This window comes from Rhinolophus sinicus, linkage group LG09 (assembly GCF_036562045.2).
Source record: "Rhinolophus sinicus isolate RSC01 linkage group LG09, ASM3656204v1, whole genome shotgun sequence".
NCBI lineage: Eukaryota > Metazoa > Chordata > Mammalia > Chiroptera > Rhinolophidae > Rhinolophus > Rhinolophus sinicus.
In genome coordinates this window covers 106,660,412-106,676,836 of record NC_133758.1, presented here as the reverse complement: position 1 = coordinate 106,676,836, position 16,425 = coordinate 106,660,412, and the positions used below count along the sequence as shown (strand labels likewise).

General features: G+C 44.8%; 1 protein-coding gene across 9 annotated transcripts in view; it reads left to right on the top strand.

The window, feature by feature from the left end:
• Window positions 1–16,425, top strand: part of PDE1C (phosphodiesterase 1C) — a 485,518-nt gene that overhangs the window by 129,548 nt on the left and 339,545 nt on the right. For all 9 annotated transcript variants that reach the window (XM_074340964.1, XM_074340965.1, XM_074340969.1 and 6 more), the window contains one exon: window positions 4,973–5,023. In XM_074340964.1, the coding sequence (XP_074197065.1) occupies window positions 4,973–5,023 (51 nt within the window). The remainder of the gene's footprint in view (window positions 1–4,972; window positions 5,024–16,425) is intronic.

Below are 16,425 nucleotides of genomic sequence, written 5' to 3'. Positions count from 1 at the left end.
ACGCTTAAAACGGATCCTGGGGTTATCACGCATCAACATTTATCAGACCCAGTGGGGGCAAAGGAAGCCAAACCCTTTGCTTTCCCCTTGCCAAGTCACTATGTGGGAGTTACAGAGAGGGACTGCACCCCCTCTCTGAGATTGCTGGATTCAGAACTGGAAGAAATGGAGGACGCCTCCCGCTGTGCTCCCTGGCCTTGGTCTGACCTTGGACAAGCCACTTCGCTTGGAATGTCAGTTTCCTCATCTGTTAAAGAGAACAGGTCTTGCCTCCTAGAGGCCATTTGTATGAGTCGTAGTGCTTTTCATGCTGAGGTGAATTTGATTCTTGTTTCTATTCCCTCATTACCATTTTCTACCTAGGGACGCTTTCGTAGGGTTAGGGAGACAGTAGTTGGGGCTGTTGTCTGAACATGGCAGTGAAGCCCGTCCCTTTGTAATTAGCTTTTCCCTTTTCTGGATCCCATTGCTGTGAGTCCTGGTCCCACATGTCCACCTCACAAAGGGACTTCTCTTTATGGACGATTTCCCGGGCTTGTGCCGGGTACGAGGTCCCAGGCAGGTGACCTCCCCGATTTTCTGCCGCTGGCCCTTACTGGGGAGAGTAGCATGGGGGACAGGGTCAGACCTCAGTGTCACTCTTCTTGGTGTAGTCTCTCTGGAGCAAGCTCCTATCCGCCTTCCCTTCTTGGAAGGCAAAGGGGCCAAGTGGAAAGGACCTGGGCTTTGGAGCCAGATACCATGGGTTTGGTTGGGAGTTCTATGCTCTTGGAAAAGTTGCCCAACCTTTCTGAGCTCCAGTGTCCCGCCTGTCTATCAAATGGGAATGCCAGTCTTACTCAGTGTGAAGGCTGGGCTATGACTGGTCGTTTGCAGCTTCATCTGGTATCTGCCCTTTAGTCAGTTTTTGATAAATATTTCTGAAGGGCTGAATGGATACTTACAACACATGTAAGGCTCAGTGTGTGTCAGGGTCCTTGCACCTCCCTCCTCCAGTTCTAGTTCTTGGCCCCCATTGCGCTCTGCATGATAGATGGGTAGAAGGTTGGTCACTGATTCGTACAATAAACATTGTGTGCCAGGCACTTAGGTGCTGGGAATATAGTCGTTTTTTCATTGGCAGAGAATCCATGCTTGTCTGGGGTCTGCGGATGGAGAAAGGAAATAAACCCAATGACTAAAGTACAGAGCATGTGAGAACGTGGTAAGTGTTGTGGGAGGAATAGAGCAGGGGAGGGGCAGAGGAAGAGGGGAGTTGGGACCTGTAACCTCAATCAGATGCTTGTGGAAGGCCTTCCTTAGAAGGTCACCACTAAGCACAGGTAGTCCATGATCTTGAACCAAGTCCCTTTCTCCTCAGCATTCTGTCTAGTTCTCCTGGCTCAGGTCTTTGCAAGTTGAAGGCAAGGTGGGGTGAGGCTGAACATCTGTGAGCAGTTCTGAGCTTTACCTTCTATTGTAACTAAGAAGATGTCTGGACTCTCATTCCAAGCCTTTCTTCTCTGAGAGTCCCTTGTGCCTGGTTTTCCAGTAACCAGGCTTCCCTCCTCACCTTGGGAGGGTCCCTGGGCCAGCCCCAGAGCTGTGGCAAAGCAGCAGGCAGCCAGTGCATTGGGCAGATTGCCTTACAGGAAGCCAGGCTCTGCCTCGCACCAGCCTGCTCACTGTGTGTTTGCCCTGGCACCTAACATCCCAGCTGCGTTTACACTCGCCAGGTGCTAGGGCTTTCAAAACAAGGGTGGCAGTGTTTTTGGTGCTAGTTTTGGTTACAAAGCAGAGTGCACCTGCAGGCACCACCACACCACCCTCCCCTGTCCTGTTCTGATGGCCTGGGTTGTTTTTTTGTTTAATTTTTTATTGGGGAATATTGGGGAGCAGTGTGTTTCTCCAGGGCCCATCAGCTCCAAGTCGTTGTCCTTCAATCTAGTTGTGGAGGGTGCAGCTCAGCTCCAAGTCCAGTTGCCATTTTCAATCTTTAGTTGCAGGGGGCACAGCCCACCATCCCGTGCGGGAATTGAACCGGCAACGTTGTTGTTGAGACCTCCTGCTCTAACCAGCTGAGCCATCCGGCGCCCCTGGCCTGGATTATTTGTGGCCTAGTTGAGACATCAGACCTGCCTTCTTTGCCTGGGGTCCAGATGCCCATTGTTCTGAGTTGACTTCCTGTCTCACCTGCCTCCCTCCCACTGGTCTCCACGGCAAGTCCTTACTTCAAGATTTGTTTCTGGCCAGTTTTTTTTTTTGGTGGGGGTGAAGGGAAGGGGGGAAATACACAACACACATACCAGGGGAACACTATTTAGAATGCTATTTCTCAAACATGAGTGTAGTGTTTGAGGCAGTTGATTAACAATTAGAATCCCCACTTGTAGGGATTCTGATTGAGTGAATCCGAATCATTGCTTAAACATTAAAAATTGTGAAGAGGACTCATTGCTTAAACATTAAAAATTGTGAAGCCAAATGAAACACAGCTGGGCTTTGTCCAGTCCTCTGGAAGCCAGTCTGAGGTCCCGGTCTACTGAGCTGTCTTGGCAGTTGGGATGGAGTCAGTCTCCTTCATTCAGCTCTGAAAATACTGAGTGCATGCGTTGTTCTGTGTGCCAGTCACTGCTGGAAAGACTGGGAAGATGGTGAGAAGTTACGACCCTTGCCTTGGTGGGGTAGCTTATTGTTGAGAGCAGCTGTTCTCCAAATAGGGTCCGAAGAACAGGCATCCTCAGTGGCTCACCTGGGAACTTGCTGGGAATGCAGATTTTGGGGCCTCAGCCCAGACCCACTGAATCAGAACATTTTAACAAACCTTTCTGGTGGTGCCGATGGCTGCTGAAGTTTGAGAACTGCTGGTCTGGAGGGGGACTCAGGCAATGGGCAGAGATCTCTGGATGGAGAAGGTGTGGTGGGAACCAGGGAAGCTTTTCAGAAATGGATGGCTCCACTTGGATCCGAAAGGATGAGTAAGAGTTGGCCAGGTGAAGCCGTGGGGACAGGTAACTGGGAGAGGGGGCAGCAGGAGCCATATTAGGGAGGAGGAGAGTGCGTAGGGCACGTTTGGGAACTGTCAGTTTAGAGCGTGTTGCTGGCAAAGGAGGATGCACTAGGAGATTTTGTGAGCTGAGAAGAATAAGTGGGGCCCAGTTCTCTGTACGAGGCCAAATTAGCTGGATTGTAGCTTGTAGGTGTTGGGACATCACTGGAGACGTTTTAACAGGAAGTGTGGCATTGGGTCTGCGTCTAGGAAAATAATGCTGGTAGAGGGTTCAAATTCCTTCTGAGTGGAGACAACTCTCCTGGTACTCCACTGGCCTGGACCTTGATTCCTGCCTCTCCTGGCATGACGTGGATCCGGGTCAGCAATTCCCATCCTTGGATAGGGTGGAGGGAGAGGAGGAAAGAGCCCCGGAGTGAGGAAGCAGCCACTGCTGCATGAATAATGGGTCACTGCACCTCGGGCCTCCCACAGGGAAAACGTGCGCTCTCCAAGTTGAACATTTTAGTGGTTGCTGGTGTTCTCAGCAATGGCAATAAGCTGTGTAATACCACTTGAGAAGCAGCTTATCCATTTCTGCAGCAAATCGTTTGGAAACAAATCCTTGCTCTTTTTCTGTCTTTAGAGGTCTGTGGTGTCTAAAGAGGAAACAATTTGGACTTAAGGCTGGAGAAACTCAAGTCTGTACTGAAACTAGCACTCCCTCCTTCTTCCCTCCCCCAAGCCTGTCTGTCTGTCTGTCTGTCTTTTTCAATTGCTGGGGTGTGAGAGATCATGGGAACAGGATGCAGTATCACCTCCCCCTGCTGGTCATTTTCTACAAAGTTTGTCATGTACAAAGAGAGTGGGGACCGTGGGACAATGCAAATAACAGAAGTACAGAAATAGACTGAGATTGAATCCATTAATTTTTAAAACATTGTCCATATGTCATAAATTTAAAAACATTTTCATCTGTGAGAGGGTGAAAGGAATTTTTTGACTCTTTCCGTTTTTTGCAAAATGCTGTAATACGCTTATGAAGCAGTTGTTTCTTTTGTCCTGCTGCTGCCATTTCTCATACATTAATGATGACATGAGCAACCTCCTTTATTTTGCCTGTTTATTGAATGTTTTTTCTAAACTGAAATGAACAGATTTTCCAACTGATTGCTTTGGGCGTTCACTCAAGGCGATCACAAATACTGTACAGCCTGTTGACTGTATATATGAAACAGCCACGTTATTATCGTGATGGGCTTTAAAAGTGATATTTACAGTGAGTGAAATTTGTATTTCTACCTGATAATTGATGTCTGTTTAAATCACAAAGATAGTGGTCATAAATTTAGGGGCTATCGATGAGGACTCTATTGATATGGTAAAATGATGGAGGGCCTTTTCAGAGGAGGGTACACTATTCTGAGAAGCATTAGGGGTAAGGTTTTCTGAAAAATTTCCTGATCCCCTCATTTTGAAGCCCCCTGTTTGTTAGAGTCTAAATCTAAATATACTTATTAATAAAAGGCAACCTTTTTATCTTCTTACATCCATGCCTTGGCTTTGCCCCTGTTCATTTGGCAAGTTGGACTTACGTCAGGCGGTTGGGGTGCCTTTGCGTGTTGAGGGACAGTCTGATGAGAGGAAGCTTGAGGCAGAAGAACGGAGGTCCCCCGGCTCAGAAGCCAGGCGTGCAGGCCTCTTGCTAAGTGGATGCAAGCCAGTGAAGTCCTCCAGGAATAGTGAAGTTGATATGGCTTAGGTCCTCTCCAGTTTTATTCAGATGTTCGAATCAAATCAATCAAGGCATTTGACCTCATTTAGGCATTGAGAGCAACATTGGAAATACCGAGAGCGAGGGAGCAAAGTTGGTTTTATTCTCTTACAAAGACTCTTAAACTAGAGCTCCTGTTAAATCATGCAGAGAGTTAGCTATAGGTTGGGCATATTCTGTGCATACACATGCCTTGTTCTTAAATGCATCTTCTTCTGTTTTTTTTCCAGTTGCAAATGAAGCTGGAGACAAGACTGCCAGACCCCTTGCCCGCTTCTCCAGTGAGTAAATCTTGTTTCACTCCTTTCTTGGGCTCCCTGCAGAGAGGACTTTTGCCTTGCTTGCGTGGTTCACCCCTGTAATCCTGCCAGGTGTCAGTAAAACACTGTCAAAAAAGAGTAATATAGGAAATGTCTTCAATGGGTTAATATGCCATTTGGGCCCCATCAAAGGGGTGGGGTGTGTGTGTGATCTATTCATTACCACTTGCCTGTTCAGTTCTGAGAACTGTGGTTTATCAAACTGCTCTAGGCTTTGCTACTTGCAGTGTGGTTCCAGGAGCAGAAGAGACATCACCTGGGGGCCCCAGGCTCTCCCCAGACCTGCTGAATCAGAAGCTGCATTTTAATAAGTCCTCAGGTGATTTCTGTACACATCTGGGAGTCACTGCCCTGGGGAACCCCTCACTGTGCCCTGCGGTGGGGTGGGCTTTTTATGAAGACAGAGTAATTGAATATGTGCACTGCTTCTAGTTGTCAAGGCCCATGGGCTGTGAAAGCATCATCGCCACCCAAAGTGGACTGTGGGCTAGGTCCAAGGGCTTTACCAGAGTTACGTGACATTGTGAAGCTCAGATAGATGGAATAGTTTGCCTTTGGCACAGGGGTATTCGCTAGGGCCTTGGAGCTCCCCATGAATTTCACTTGATTCCTTTGTCCCAGGGTCTTGATCCTAATGGGAGAGCAGGAGTCAAAAGCCTTTCTACGTTTTCTGTGCTGGTGTGCTCAGCAACTTACGGAGCAGGTTAATGGAAACCGGGATCCCAATGGGGCGAGGAAATACCAGAGACTGAGCAGGGTGGGGTGGACATACTCCCCAGGCTGGCTGGGCCTCCTGTGGGGCAATGATGGAGCTGTCAATCAAAACGGAGGGATTCTCTCCCCACCCCAACCCCCGCCCCCTCAGTGCCATCACTACTCGCTGGCTTTCACGTAAAGTCACTTTATGTATCCTTTCTGGGCCTCAGCTTTCCCATCTGAAAAACAGGAACTTCATACCCATCTCTTCTCCTTTTAAAAAAGGTGCTTTCTTTTGAAATCATGGCATGAGAAGAGCTATGCAAGTGGCCGCTCACATAGGGTCACATAGGTTGTTCACATAGGGTCAGTCACGCCTTGAGGATGGACATTACCATAGCAAATCTTCATACGAATCGTTTCTCTATTTATACGGTTGAACCTATTGTTTCTCCATTTATAGAGCTTCTTCTAAATTCTGCCTTCTAGTGCCTTTTGGGGAGGCTTCAACTCTTTGGGATTGATTCCTAGAAACGATTTTTATAGAACAGTAATAATATATGATAATGAAAGAGCCTTAAGTGCTCACATTTTAGAAACTGTGTTATAAAACACTCGCTTCTCAAAGGCCCCAATTTTCACTGCCCTCCTACCTGGAATCATTATTTCCAAAATAAGTACTTCATCCCACAGCTCAAGGAGGATAACAATTATGCTTTTAGTACCTTTATTTCTTCATCTCCTGAGCAGGCAGATTAATAAGCTGGAATGGCAACCCGATCACGCCAGGTGCTCTGAGCTCTGAGCATCTCCGTGGGAATTCCTGGCCTTCCGACGCGCCTCACACAATGTCAGAGGGGGATGGGGCCCTTTCACCAGAAAGCCAGAATGAAACCTCGTGTGGTCACGAGAGAAGTGACCACAGTGTGGTCACAGAGAGAAGAGGGTAACTTCTCTTGTAAATGGCTTATATAACTTCTAAATTGTGTGACTAAGTTGGGAAGATAATGTGTCACTTGAAAGCTTATCAGTAGAAGATAAGTGAAGGGTTGGGATATCTATTTAGGAGAAAAGTAATCAGTGGTAAACCAGTTAAGTTGGGCTGATTCTGAAAAAACAAACAAACAAACAACAACGAAAAAACAAAGGAAAAAATATTTTCTGACTTTAGTACAATATTCTGGAAAGAAGTCAGATGGAACATTAGCTCCTAAATCTTTTTGTAGCAAACACTAGAGGGAAAAAATTAGGTGGCTTTTAGGAAGGAAATAATAATTCATAATGTAGGCTCATCTGACTGAGACTCACTTCACTTGGTATGGTGTGACTAAAATGTTCAGTTTGGGAAGATTGCACGGATTTGTATGATAGACTTTTTTTCCCCCCTGGAGACTGGAAGATGAAGTAGAATAATATTTTCTCATTTTTGCATCAACCGGACATGTAAAGTCCTGACTGTGTGCATTGCCCAACATGGAAGTACGCCAATGGGAGTGGGAAGCAAGAGTGCAGGCTGGAAAAGCTGTGAAAACTGGATCCACTGGGGGTGGGGTGGGAGGGTGGGGGGGGGGTGATCAGTAGAAAGGAGCTTAGGGAGGGAAGGAAGGGGCTGGCCCAGTGCCCCCCACCCAAGTAATCCCAACGTTTTCCTTCCCTTTGGGATTCTTACATCTTGATTCCTGATGCTTCTGTAACATGCTGCTCATTTCTATATAGATTTTGAATGTATGTATTTTTCTTGGCTTCCCCATATTGCAACAGAGATTCTGTAATAATTGTACTAGGAAACCCTAAGGGAGAACCAGAGGGAAGTAGAGTGTAGGAGTCACGGAAACATTTCGTTTTTCCAAGGACTGGTTTCTGATCCCACCGCGGCCAGCTGGTTTACCCACTTTGCCAGCCTCATTCTGGTCCATTTCTGAAGAAGGGCGCTTCTGCAATGCAGCCCCGCACTTGGCTTTCTTCTTGGTACCGTGTCTCTATGTGGCTGATACCACCACCCAGAACCATTGTACCTTCCTCAAAGAAATCAGTACCAAAGCCCGTAGGTCAAGCTCAGTTCCTGTCCTGTCACCTTTAGACTGGAGACACTTGATGTGCCTTCAAATGGCAGTGTTGTGGTGATCGATCTTATGGAGTGAGTCCTGTGAGACCCTGCATCTTATCAGGGGACTGTTCCCCACCCCTGCCCCCATCATTTCAGGCTTAGCAGTGGGTTTTGGACAGCTTGACCTTAATCAGAGCCTCTATGAAACAACCTTGGGGGCATAGAGTAGCTAAGAAGTCATTCTCCTAGGAGTGAGGGCGCAGAAGGAGAAGGCGGGAGGGAGGGGTTTGGGATTCAAAGGAAGTGGAGAATATTATCTTCCCCTCAGAAACCTATAGTAGCATGACAGTGTAGGAGACCGTGGGGTTAAGTGACCCTGACTCTAAGATGTACATTGGCTTGGGACCAACACATGGTTCGGAATGGCACCCATCATGCGGCCAGCTGTCCTGGGGCTGGAGCTCCTGAGTGCGGGGCTTCCCCGCTCGTGCAGCGGGCAGGGCGAGCCGGTACAGCACCTCATGTGGGTTCTACGTGCAAAGCTTTCTGACAGGAGTGCTCACATCAGCCTCCTGGTGTCTCCATTTTACAAATGGGAACAGATGTTGGCTTTAGCTGATATGAAGCACCAAGGTCTAGGAGGCCTGGGATAGGCCAGGCATTAAACCTTCAGTCGCTGGAAGAGGCTGGGACCCCTAAGGGGGACAGTGGTCCTCATAACCTGGGATAAATAATATAAAGTACAACGGCTGCACATCGTGAGAGCTCAGTAAGTATCGGTGGTTGTCATGTATCAGTACTCTGAGTCCTCTCTCCTTCCCACCCTCCCTCTCTCCCTCCTTCACTCCGTCCCTCCCGCCCTCCCTCCCTCCCTTCCACATATATTTTGAAGACTTCTCGGTGCCTGGCTCTGGAAACACACCGATGAGTAAGTTTGTCTTCAAAGAGCTCACAGTCCAATCAGGGAGATGGAGACGTGTGGAGGGAAATGCTGGAGATGGGCACAGGAGCTGTGTGAGCCTGGTGGCGGAGACCACATCCGGTCTGGCTGGGAGTGGGTTCAAGGAGGCCTTCTGGAAGGGACAAGCAGTAAATGAGGCTTGGGGAGTGAGTGGGAGTTAAGAAGTAGAGATGATAATGTCTAATCTTAACAAAAGCACCCAAAGCCTTCAAAGACCATCCATGTTCACGATGCTAGGTACAATGTCAGACGGAGAAAGACAAATACCATATGAGCTCACTATATGTGGAACCTAAAAGACGAAAACAAAACTTATGGATTATAAAATAAGTACAACATCATGACTAATGTTAATAATGCCGTATGATATACCTGAAAGTGGCTGAGAGAGTAGATCTTACAAGTTCTCATCACAAGAAAAAGATTTATAACTATGGTGGTGATGGATGTTGACTAGATATAGTGCGGTGTTACTGTGGATCATTTTTCAATATATACAAATATCGAATCATTATGTTGTACACCTGCAACTAATTGAATTTTATGTCAATTTTATCTCAGAAAAAAAAAAAGCAATACAATTTTTCGAGGCCGTGTGTAGTGTCCAGATATGGCCACAGGGTGGCAGGCAAAGCCCAGAATTTGGTGTGAACCTCTACTCCACGAGACAAAAGAGGCTTCAGTCAGTGCAAAGCACAGAGCTTTTATGGACAGTCCAGGGACTGGGAGAGACCTTGCGGAGGAAGGCGTTGGCCCCAAAGCTTGTGTAGTGGGCAACTGAAGTGTTGATTGCTTCCCTAACTGAGGAGAGAATAATTTCTCCCCTGCGAAGGGTAGTGGTTGAAAAGAAAATAAAGGTATTAAAAGCAGTAAGAAAATGGAGCCTAATTTGACCTCTTTTGCTTTGGGAGCTAAAAATCCAGATAGTGTGGGAAACAGTATCCTACTGAAGAGCTATAAGAGGAGTAATTGGGTCGATGGACGACAAAGCCAAGGGAGATCACCTAGTATTTTTGTACTGGGTGTATCATCTGGGTGAATGACCTGGACAGAGTTGGGCGGGGACAGACAGGGACGTACAGTGAGGGTGAGTGTTGGGGTTGGGGTGGAGGTGAGCCAGCACCTCGTACATGGTGATGCCCATTGTGCAACCCCAGGGCAAACTCAAAATCATGTCTGACAGAGTGCTGGAGTCCAGTCAGAGAACTGCCTTAAGGGCCTGTCCCAGCTAGGAGGGTCTGTTGCAGCATTAGGAGCTTGAGTTGGGGGTGGGTGGGCTATGGAACCAGGATGATGAGAGGAAGGAGAAGATACGATGGGTGGGAGAAAGGGCTGAGAAGAGCCACGAGCAGTGGCTGTGGCTGCTGGCTGGATATTCAGTGTTCTCAGAGGCATGTACTATGGGTGCGCCAGAGTCATGTAAAGGGCCCAGGGCAGGGCAGGAACTGCGTCTGGAGATTTTCTGATTTGTCTTAAGCAACTCTAACTATTTCTAAAATGTTCAGATCCTATGTAGAGCCTTAGGTTCCACCTCAACAATACCCAAGGACTGACCATCTTCAATTCCCATGTGTTACCGTAGAAAATTATCTTCAACAATGGCAGTTCTGGAATTTCCATGTATGAAGAGCTCAGGGGCAGCAATCTAGCTCAGTGGTCTTCAAAGTACGGTCCCTGGGAACTTGTTAGAAATACAAGTACTTGGATCCCTTACCAGATCTGCCAAATCAGTAATTCTTGAGGGTGGGTCCCTGCAATCTATGTTTTAGCAAATTGTCTTGGATGCACAGCAAAGTCTGAGAACCGACGAGCTAGTTGTGATGGCGGTGGTGGAAGTAGAGGCAGCAGCCATAACACAGAGCAGTACAGTGTTTTTATTTACTTATACACCACACAATAATACAATGAGCAGCTTTCTATAATCACTTATAATTGCATATGCAGAAGTCAGAGCAAACGTTAATTGTCCTTATTGAAGAATGGTATATTATTTTCATGTTATTTCTGTTGGAGGAGCTTGGGGGGTGGGGCTGATGGTAATTATGGGACTCAACTCTTGTAACTGACACCGCTCTGTACCAGCTCTTGAATCTAATCCCTTGTCTTTCTGGGGTCTTCTACCTGGTCCTGGCCTCTACCCTCCCACAACAAGGTTTTCTTATAAGAGCTGGTTGGCTGGCCCACTAGCTTCTTTGCTTGCTCCAAATCACCCCCCACCATCCTCATGTACCATCGTCCTCAAAGTCTAGTTTTTCTCATGACATATTTGTGCTTCAGAATCACAATTACTCCCCAACTTCTGCTCACCCAAGATTTATCTGCCTGGCCACAAGGGGCGCTTCCGCTTGGCCTTACTTCTTTTCTCCCCTGCTTTCGTCCAATACAATTGTTATCAGTCAAGCACATCTGCTTGGTTCAGTAAACAGAGATATCAACCCATTATCATAGATTTGAAAAATTTCAAGTTAGACTAGAATTTAAAAATGATCTAGTCCAAAGCTCGCCTACCTCATGGAAACTTGAATCCTCTCTATGGCATCCCTGTCGGGGGGTCATGAGTTCTCTTCAGGAATCCCTCTTCAGGAACCCATCCAGGGGGGAAAACTCACCTTGGCCTGGAAAGCATTGGTGGTCATGGTCACAGTGAAGGACTGGAGTGTGTGTGTGTGTGTGTGTTTGGGGACTGAAACTCGCTCTATTTTTCCCTTTTTGAGTGTATGTGATCCAGTCTTTGAATACGTCTGCTATAGTACTTCGTCCCCAATATGTTAGCCATTGGTCCACCAGTGGACTCTCTGACGATACTGTAAGTAGCTTTTAGGAGCTTGTGGATGATATGTAACCCAGATGTCAGCTGGAGGCTCTTGGTCCATTGAGATCTAGGTAAATAGTCTCAAATCGCTATTGTGTGTCCTTTGGAAGTTCAGAACAGTCCTCACTGTTTCTGCGAATACCTGGGATGACCTAATATTCTTCTTGCTTTGCCTTCCTACCTCTGTGGATTGTTTCCCTCTATATGCTCCCAACAATCTTCATATCTCCTCTGACATAGACTCAGACATGGGACAAAGCCCCTTCTTTTTCTCTTCTTCTGGAGTAACCAAAGGCCATTGGTCAAAGCAGAACTTGATCAAAGACTAGGGATGTCCAAGAGAGATCACAACGTGCAATTGCATGCAGACCATTTTAATTCGTCGTTTTCTTCTCCACAGCCCTTTCATCCGTCCACCACCAATAATTTTTTTAAAGACCACGTTGCTCGTGCAGCTCCTGTACTACCACCCCTTGATCTTCCTCTCTCTGCCCTCCTCCATTCTTCACCCTTTCCTTCCACTTCCCTTTAGGAATTAAAGGACACTCCTCCATTTCTCATGCAGGACAGATTGATCGTCACACTAGATGTGTTGGTGTCTGATGATGCCTTTCCCCGCAGCATCTCACCTCTACCTTCAACTTATTTGTTCTTTCCTACATGTAGACTAATTTCTTCCTCTTTAATGGGAATTGTGGTCCAGCCCGTTGAGATAATTACAGATATGTACTCCTTGCTACATGTTATACGCGTATATTTAAAACTACGATTAAAATTTTTTTGCGTGTAATGGGACCTCAAGGAGGACATGGAAGGCAGGGGTTGGCTATTGCCTAGAAAGTCCCTCTCACGTGTACTCCTTTGAATAAGGTTAGGATGAAGTTTCTGGTACCTGCGAAAGGTGGGCTAGGATAACCTGAAAACTCTCCCATTGTTGTTTTTTTTTTTATAAGCACGTAGAAACGCTGAGTAAAATATTTTAAAAATGACTTTAAAGTGCATAGTTAAACTTGCAATAAAGAAAGGGGATTCTGCAGGTGGCAGAAATGAAGGACGGATTTAATATCAGTACAGCAAGCTGTAAACACGCCTGCTGACTCTGCAGGTATACTGTGTGGGCGAGGTGCTGCTAAGTCCATGGGATCTAGTAACATATGTCTTACCATCCACATGGGAAAAGCAGTTGAGGTCTTGGGCTGTACCAGGTGAGGAGTTGAGACTTATGCCTGAATTTGGACTCTTAAAACATATGGAAGATGGCCTTTTTCAAACATGTTTGCAACTGTATTTCCCACCCCAAGTGCTCTTATTGTAGTGTGATGTTGACAAACCTCCTACTGAGGTGTGAAACCTATGTTCTCTCCCCTTCAATCTGCATAGCTTGTCACTGTGGCAGAAACAATACTAGTTGACTTGGAAAGTTAGGTTATCAAAGATAATGCATCTTCCACCTGGGGCCTGTTGGGATGCTTGTTCTGGGAACACGGTCATCATGCAATGAGGAAATAGACACCATTTGGAGAGCCCACCACTGGGACCTTTCCAAAGTGCAGGTCTGGGAGCAAAATAAATGGTTGTTGTTTGAAGACACTAACTTGGGGTTGACTTGTTATGTAGCAATAGATGACTGGAGCAAAGGGCTACATTTTTAATGAAACAGCGATCTGCAAAACAAAACACAGTTGACCCTTGAATAACACGGGGGTTAGGGGTGCCAATTCCCATGCAGATGAAAAATTTGTGTATAACTTTGGCTCCTCCAGAATTTAACTACCCTCAGTATCTACAGGGGATTGTTCCAGGACCCCTCACAGATACCAAAATCCATGGATACTTAAATCCCTTACATAAAGTGATGTAGATATGCATACAGTTGGCCTTCTGCATTCACGGACTCACAATGAGGATTGAAAACAGTACAGGTACTTATTGAAAAAATTTCCTGTATAAGTGGACTCACATAGTTCAAACCCATGTTGTTCAAGAGTCAACTGCACGTTTGTAAGCATAGGGAGGTAACAGGGAAACTTGCTTGCCTCTTCTGGCTCTTGGAGAAAAGTATCCCCTGGGCAACTGAAACTACCTGCATGGTTTAGGAACTCTTTCAAACTAAGAAATTAATCAAAATTGGTTCTCTCATAATCAAATAGAAAAACATGGCAGACTCATATGAAAAAATCTTCTGAAATACAGCTCAAGTTATAAGGTATTCTCAGAGAGAAAACAAGACCCACTAAATATAAGCTCACAGTCAAAACTAAAAAAAAAAAAAAAAAAAAATCCATAGGGGACAGCAATTCATCACGACAAGCAAGAGTCAATGAGTGCAACAAATAGAGAATTAGAACCCTAAGACCTTGAGATAATATAATGACAAGCTGAAAGCAAACAAACTGAGAACTCAGTCTATTTGATATTTTAAAATTTATATTGAAAGCCAAAGGAACTAGAATAGCTAAAATGATTTTGAAAAAGAAGAATAAAGTATAAGGAACCAGTCTATTCAATTTCAAAACTTAATGCATAGCTACAGTAGTAAAGACTATGAGGTACTGGTGAAAATATAGATCAATGGAACAGAACAGAGAAGCCAGAAATAGACATACACAAATATGCCCAACTGATTTTTGACAAAGGTGCAAACGCGATTCAATGGAGGTAGTAGAGAGTTTTCAACATCTGGTGCTGGAGCATTTGGACATTGATAGGCAAACATATGAACCTCAACCTAAGCTTCAAGCTTTATATAAAAATGGACTCAAAATGGATTATGGACTTAAATATAAAATGTAACACTACAAAACTTTTAGAGGAAAATAAAAGGAGAAAAGCTTTGGAATATAGGGCTAGGAAAGAAAGAGTTGCCACCAGAAGCATGATCCACAAAAGGAAAAAAATTGATAAATTGGACTTCACCAGTATTAAAAACCTTTGTTCTGTCAAAGATCCCATTAAGAGGTTGAAAAGATAAGGTACAGAGTGGGAAAAATATTTGCATGTAATGCTGCTATCTACAATATATAAAGAATTCTCAGAACTGGAAAGTGAAAAATAAACAGTCCATTCAGAGTATGGTCAAAAGACATGGACATACATTTTACCAAAGAAGATAAACAGGTGAGAAACAAGCACTTGAGAAGATGTTCAATTTCACTAGCCATTAAAAAATGCAAATTAAAAGCACAATGAGATACTAAGACACACCTATCAAAGTGGCTAAAATAAAAAAAATAGTGATCACACCAAATCCTGGCAAGGATGCAGACAAACAAATATTCTATAAAGTTTGGCCAAAACAACAACAACAAAAAAACCTAAACATGCAGCTACCATATGACCCAGCAATTACACCCCTGAGCATTTCTCCCACGGAAGCGAAGACTTATATTCACACAGAAACCTGTACCTGCGACCTCACACCTATTAAGATGGTTAATATAAAAAGAAAAACCAAAAGATATAAAAATGTTGGCAAGGATTTGGAGAAATTGGAACCCTTGTGCACTGTTGGTGGGAATATAAAATGGTGCAGCCACCATGGAAACCAGTTTGATAGTTCCTCAAGAAATTGAAAATATAATTACCCCTTTATCCAGCAATTCCACTTCTGGGGCAATACCTCCAAAAATTGAAAGTTGGGGCTTGAACAGATACTTGTACACTCATGTTCATAGCAGCATTATTCGCAATAGCCAAAAGGTAGAAGCAACTCAAGAGTCCCTCAATGGATAAATGGGTAAACAGAATGTGGTATACACATACCATGGAATATTATTCAACATTAAAAAGGAAGGAAATTCTTACACATGCTACAACATGGATGAACCTTGAGGGCATTATGCTAAGTGGAATAAGCCAGTCTCAGAAAGACAAATATTATACGATTCTACTTTTATGAGGTACCTAGAGTAGTCAAAATCATAGAGACAGAAAGTCTCTATGGTTGCCAGGGGCTGAGAGGAGGCAGGAATATAGTTTAATGGGTACACAGCACAGTTTTGCAAGATGGAAAGAGTTCTGGAGTTGGATGGTGGTATAACGATGTGAATGTACTTAATGCCACTGAACCAAACACTTAAAAATGGTTACGATGGTGAATTTAATGTGATGTGTATTTTACTACAATTTAAAAAACTCTGTATGTGAATATTTACAGAAGCTTTATTCCTAATTGCCCCAAATCGGAAACAACCCAGATGTATTTATCCAGTGCATGGTGAAACAAACTGTGTCACATTCATGCCATGGGATACACTACTTGACAATACAAAGAACAACCTATTGATACAGGCAGCAACCCCAATGTATCTCCAGAGAATTATGGTGAGTGAAAAAGCCAATCTCGAAAGGTTCTCTACTGTATGATTCCATGTATATGGTATTCTTGAAATGACAAAATTATAGAAATGGAGAACAGATTAGTGGTTGTCAGGAATTAAGGAGGGAGTGGGGTGGGAGGGAAGGGGGTGTGGCTCTAAAAGACCACGTGCAGGATCTTGTGAGGGCGATGCTTGGCATCAATATCCTGGTTGGAATATTGTATTACAGTGTTCCCAAATTGTTACCATTGCGGGCAACTAGGTAAAGGATATGTGGGATCTTTGTGTTATTTCTTACAAGTGCACGTGAGTTTATAATTTTCTCAAAATGAAAAGTTGAATGAAACACACAAACCTTCAGTGACTTCTGATGGCCCCCAGAATAAAGCCAAAGTCCTTTGCACACAAAACCCTTCAAAATCTGGTCCCAGCTGACCTCTTCTGTTGTTCTAAGTCATCATTTAGGTCCCAGAAGAACAAAACTAGTTCCCTCTGCTTGAAATGTTCTCTCCTTCTGCTGATCACCAA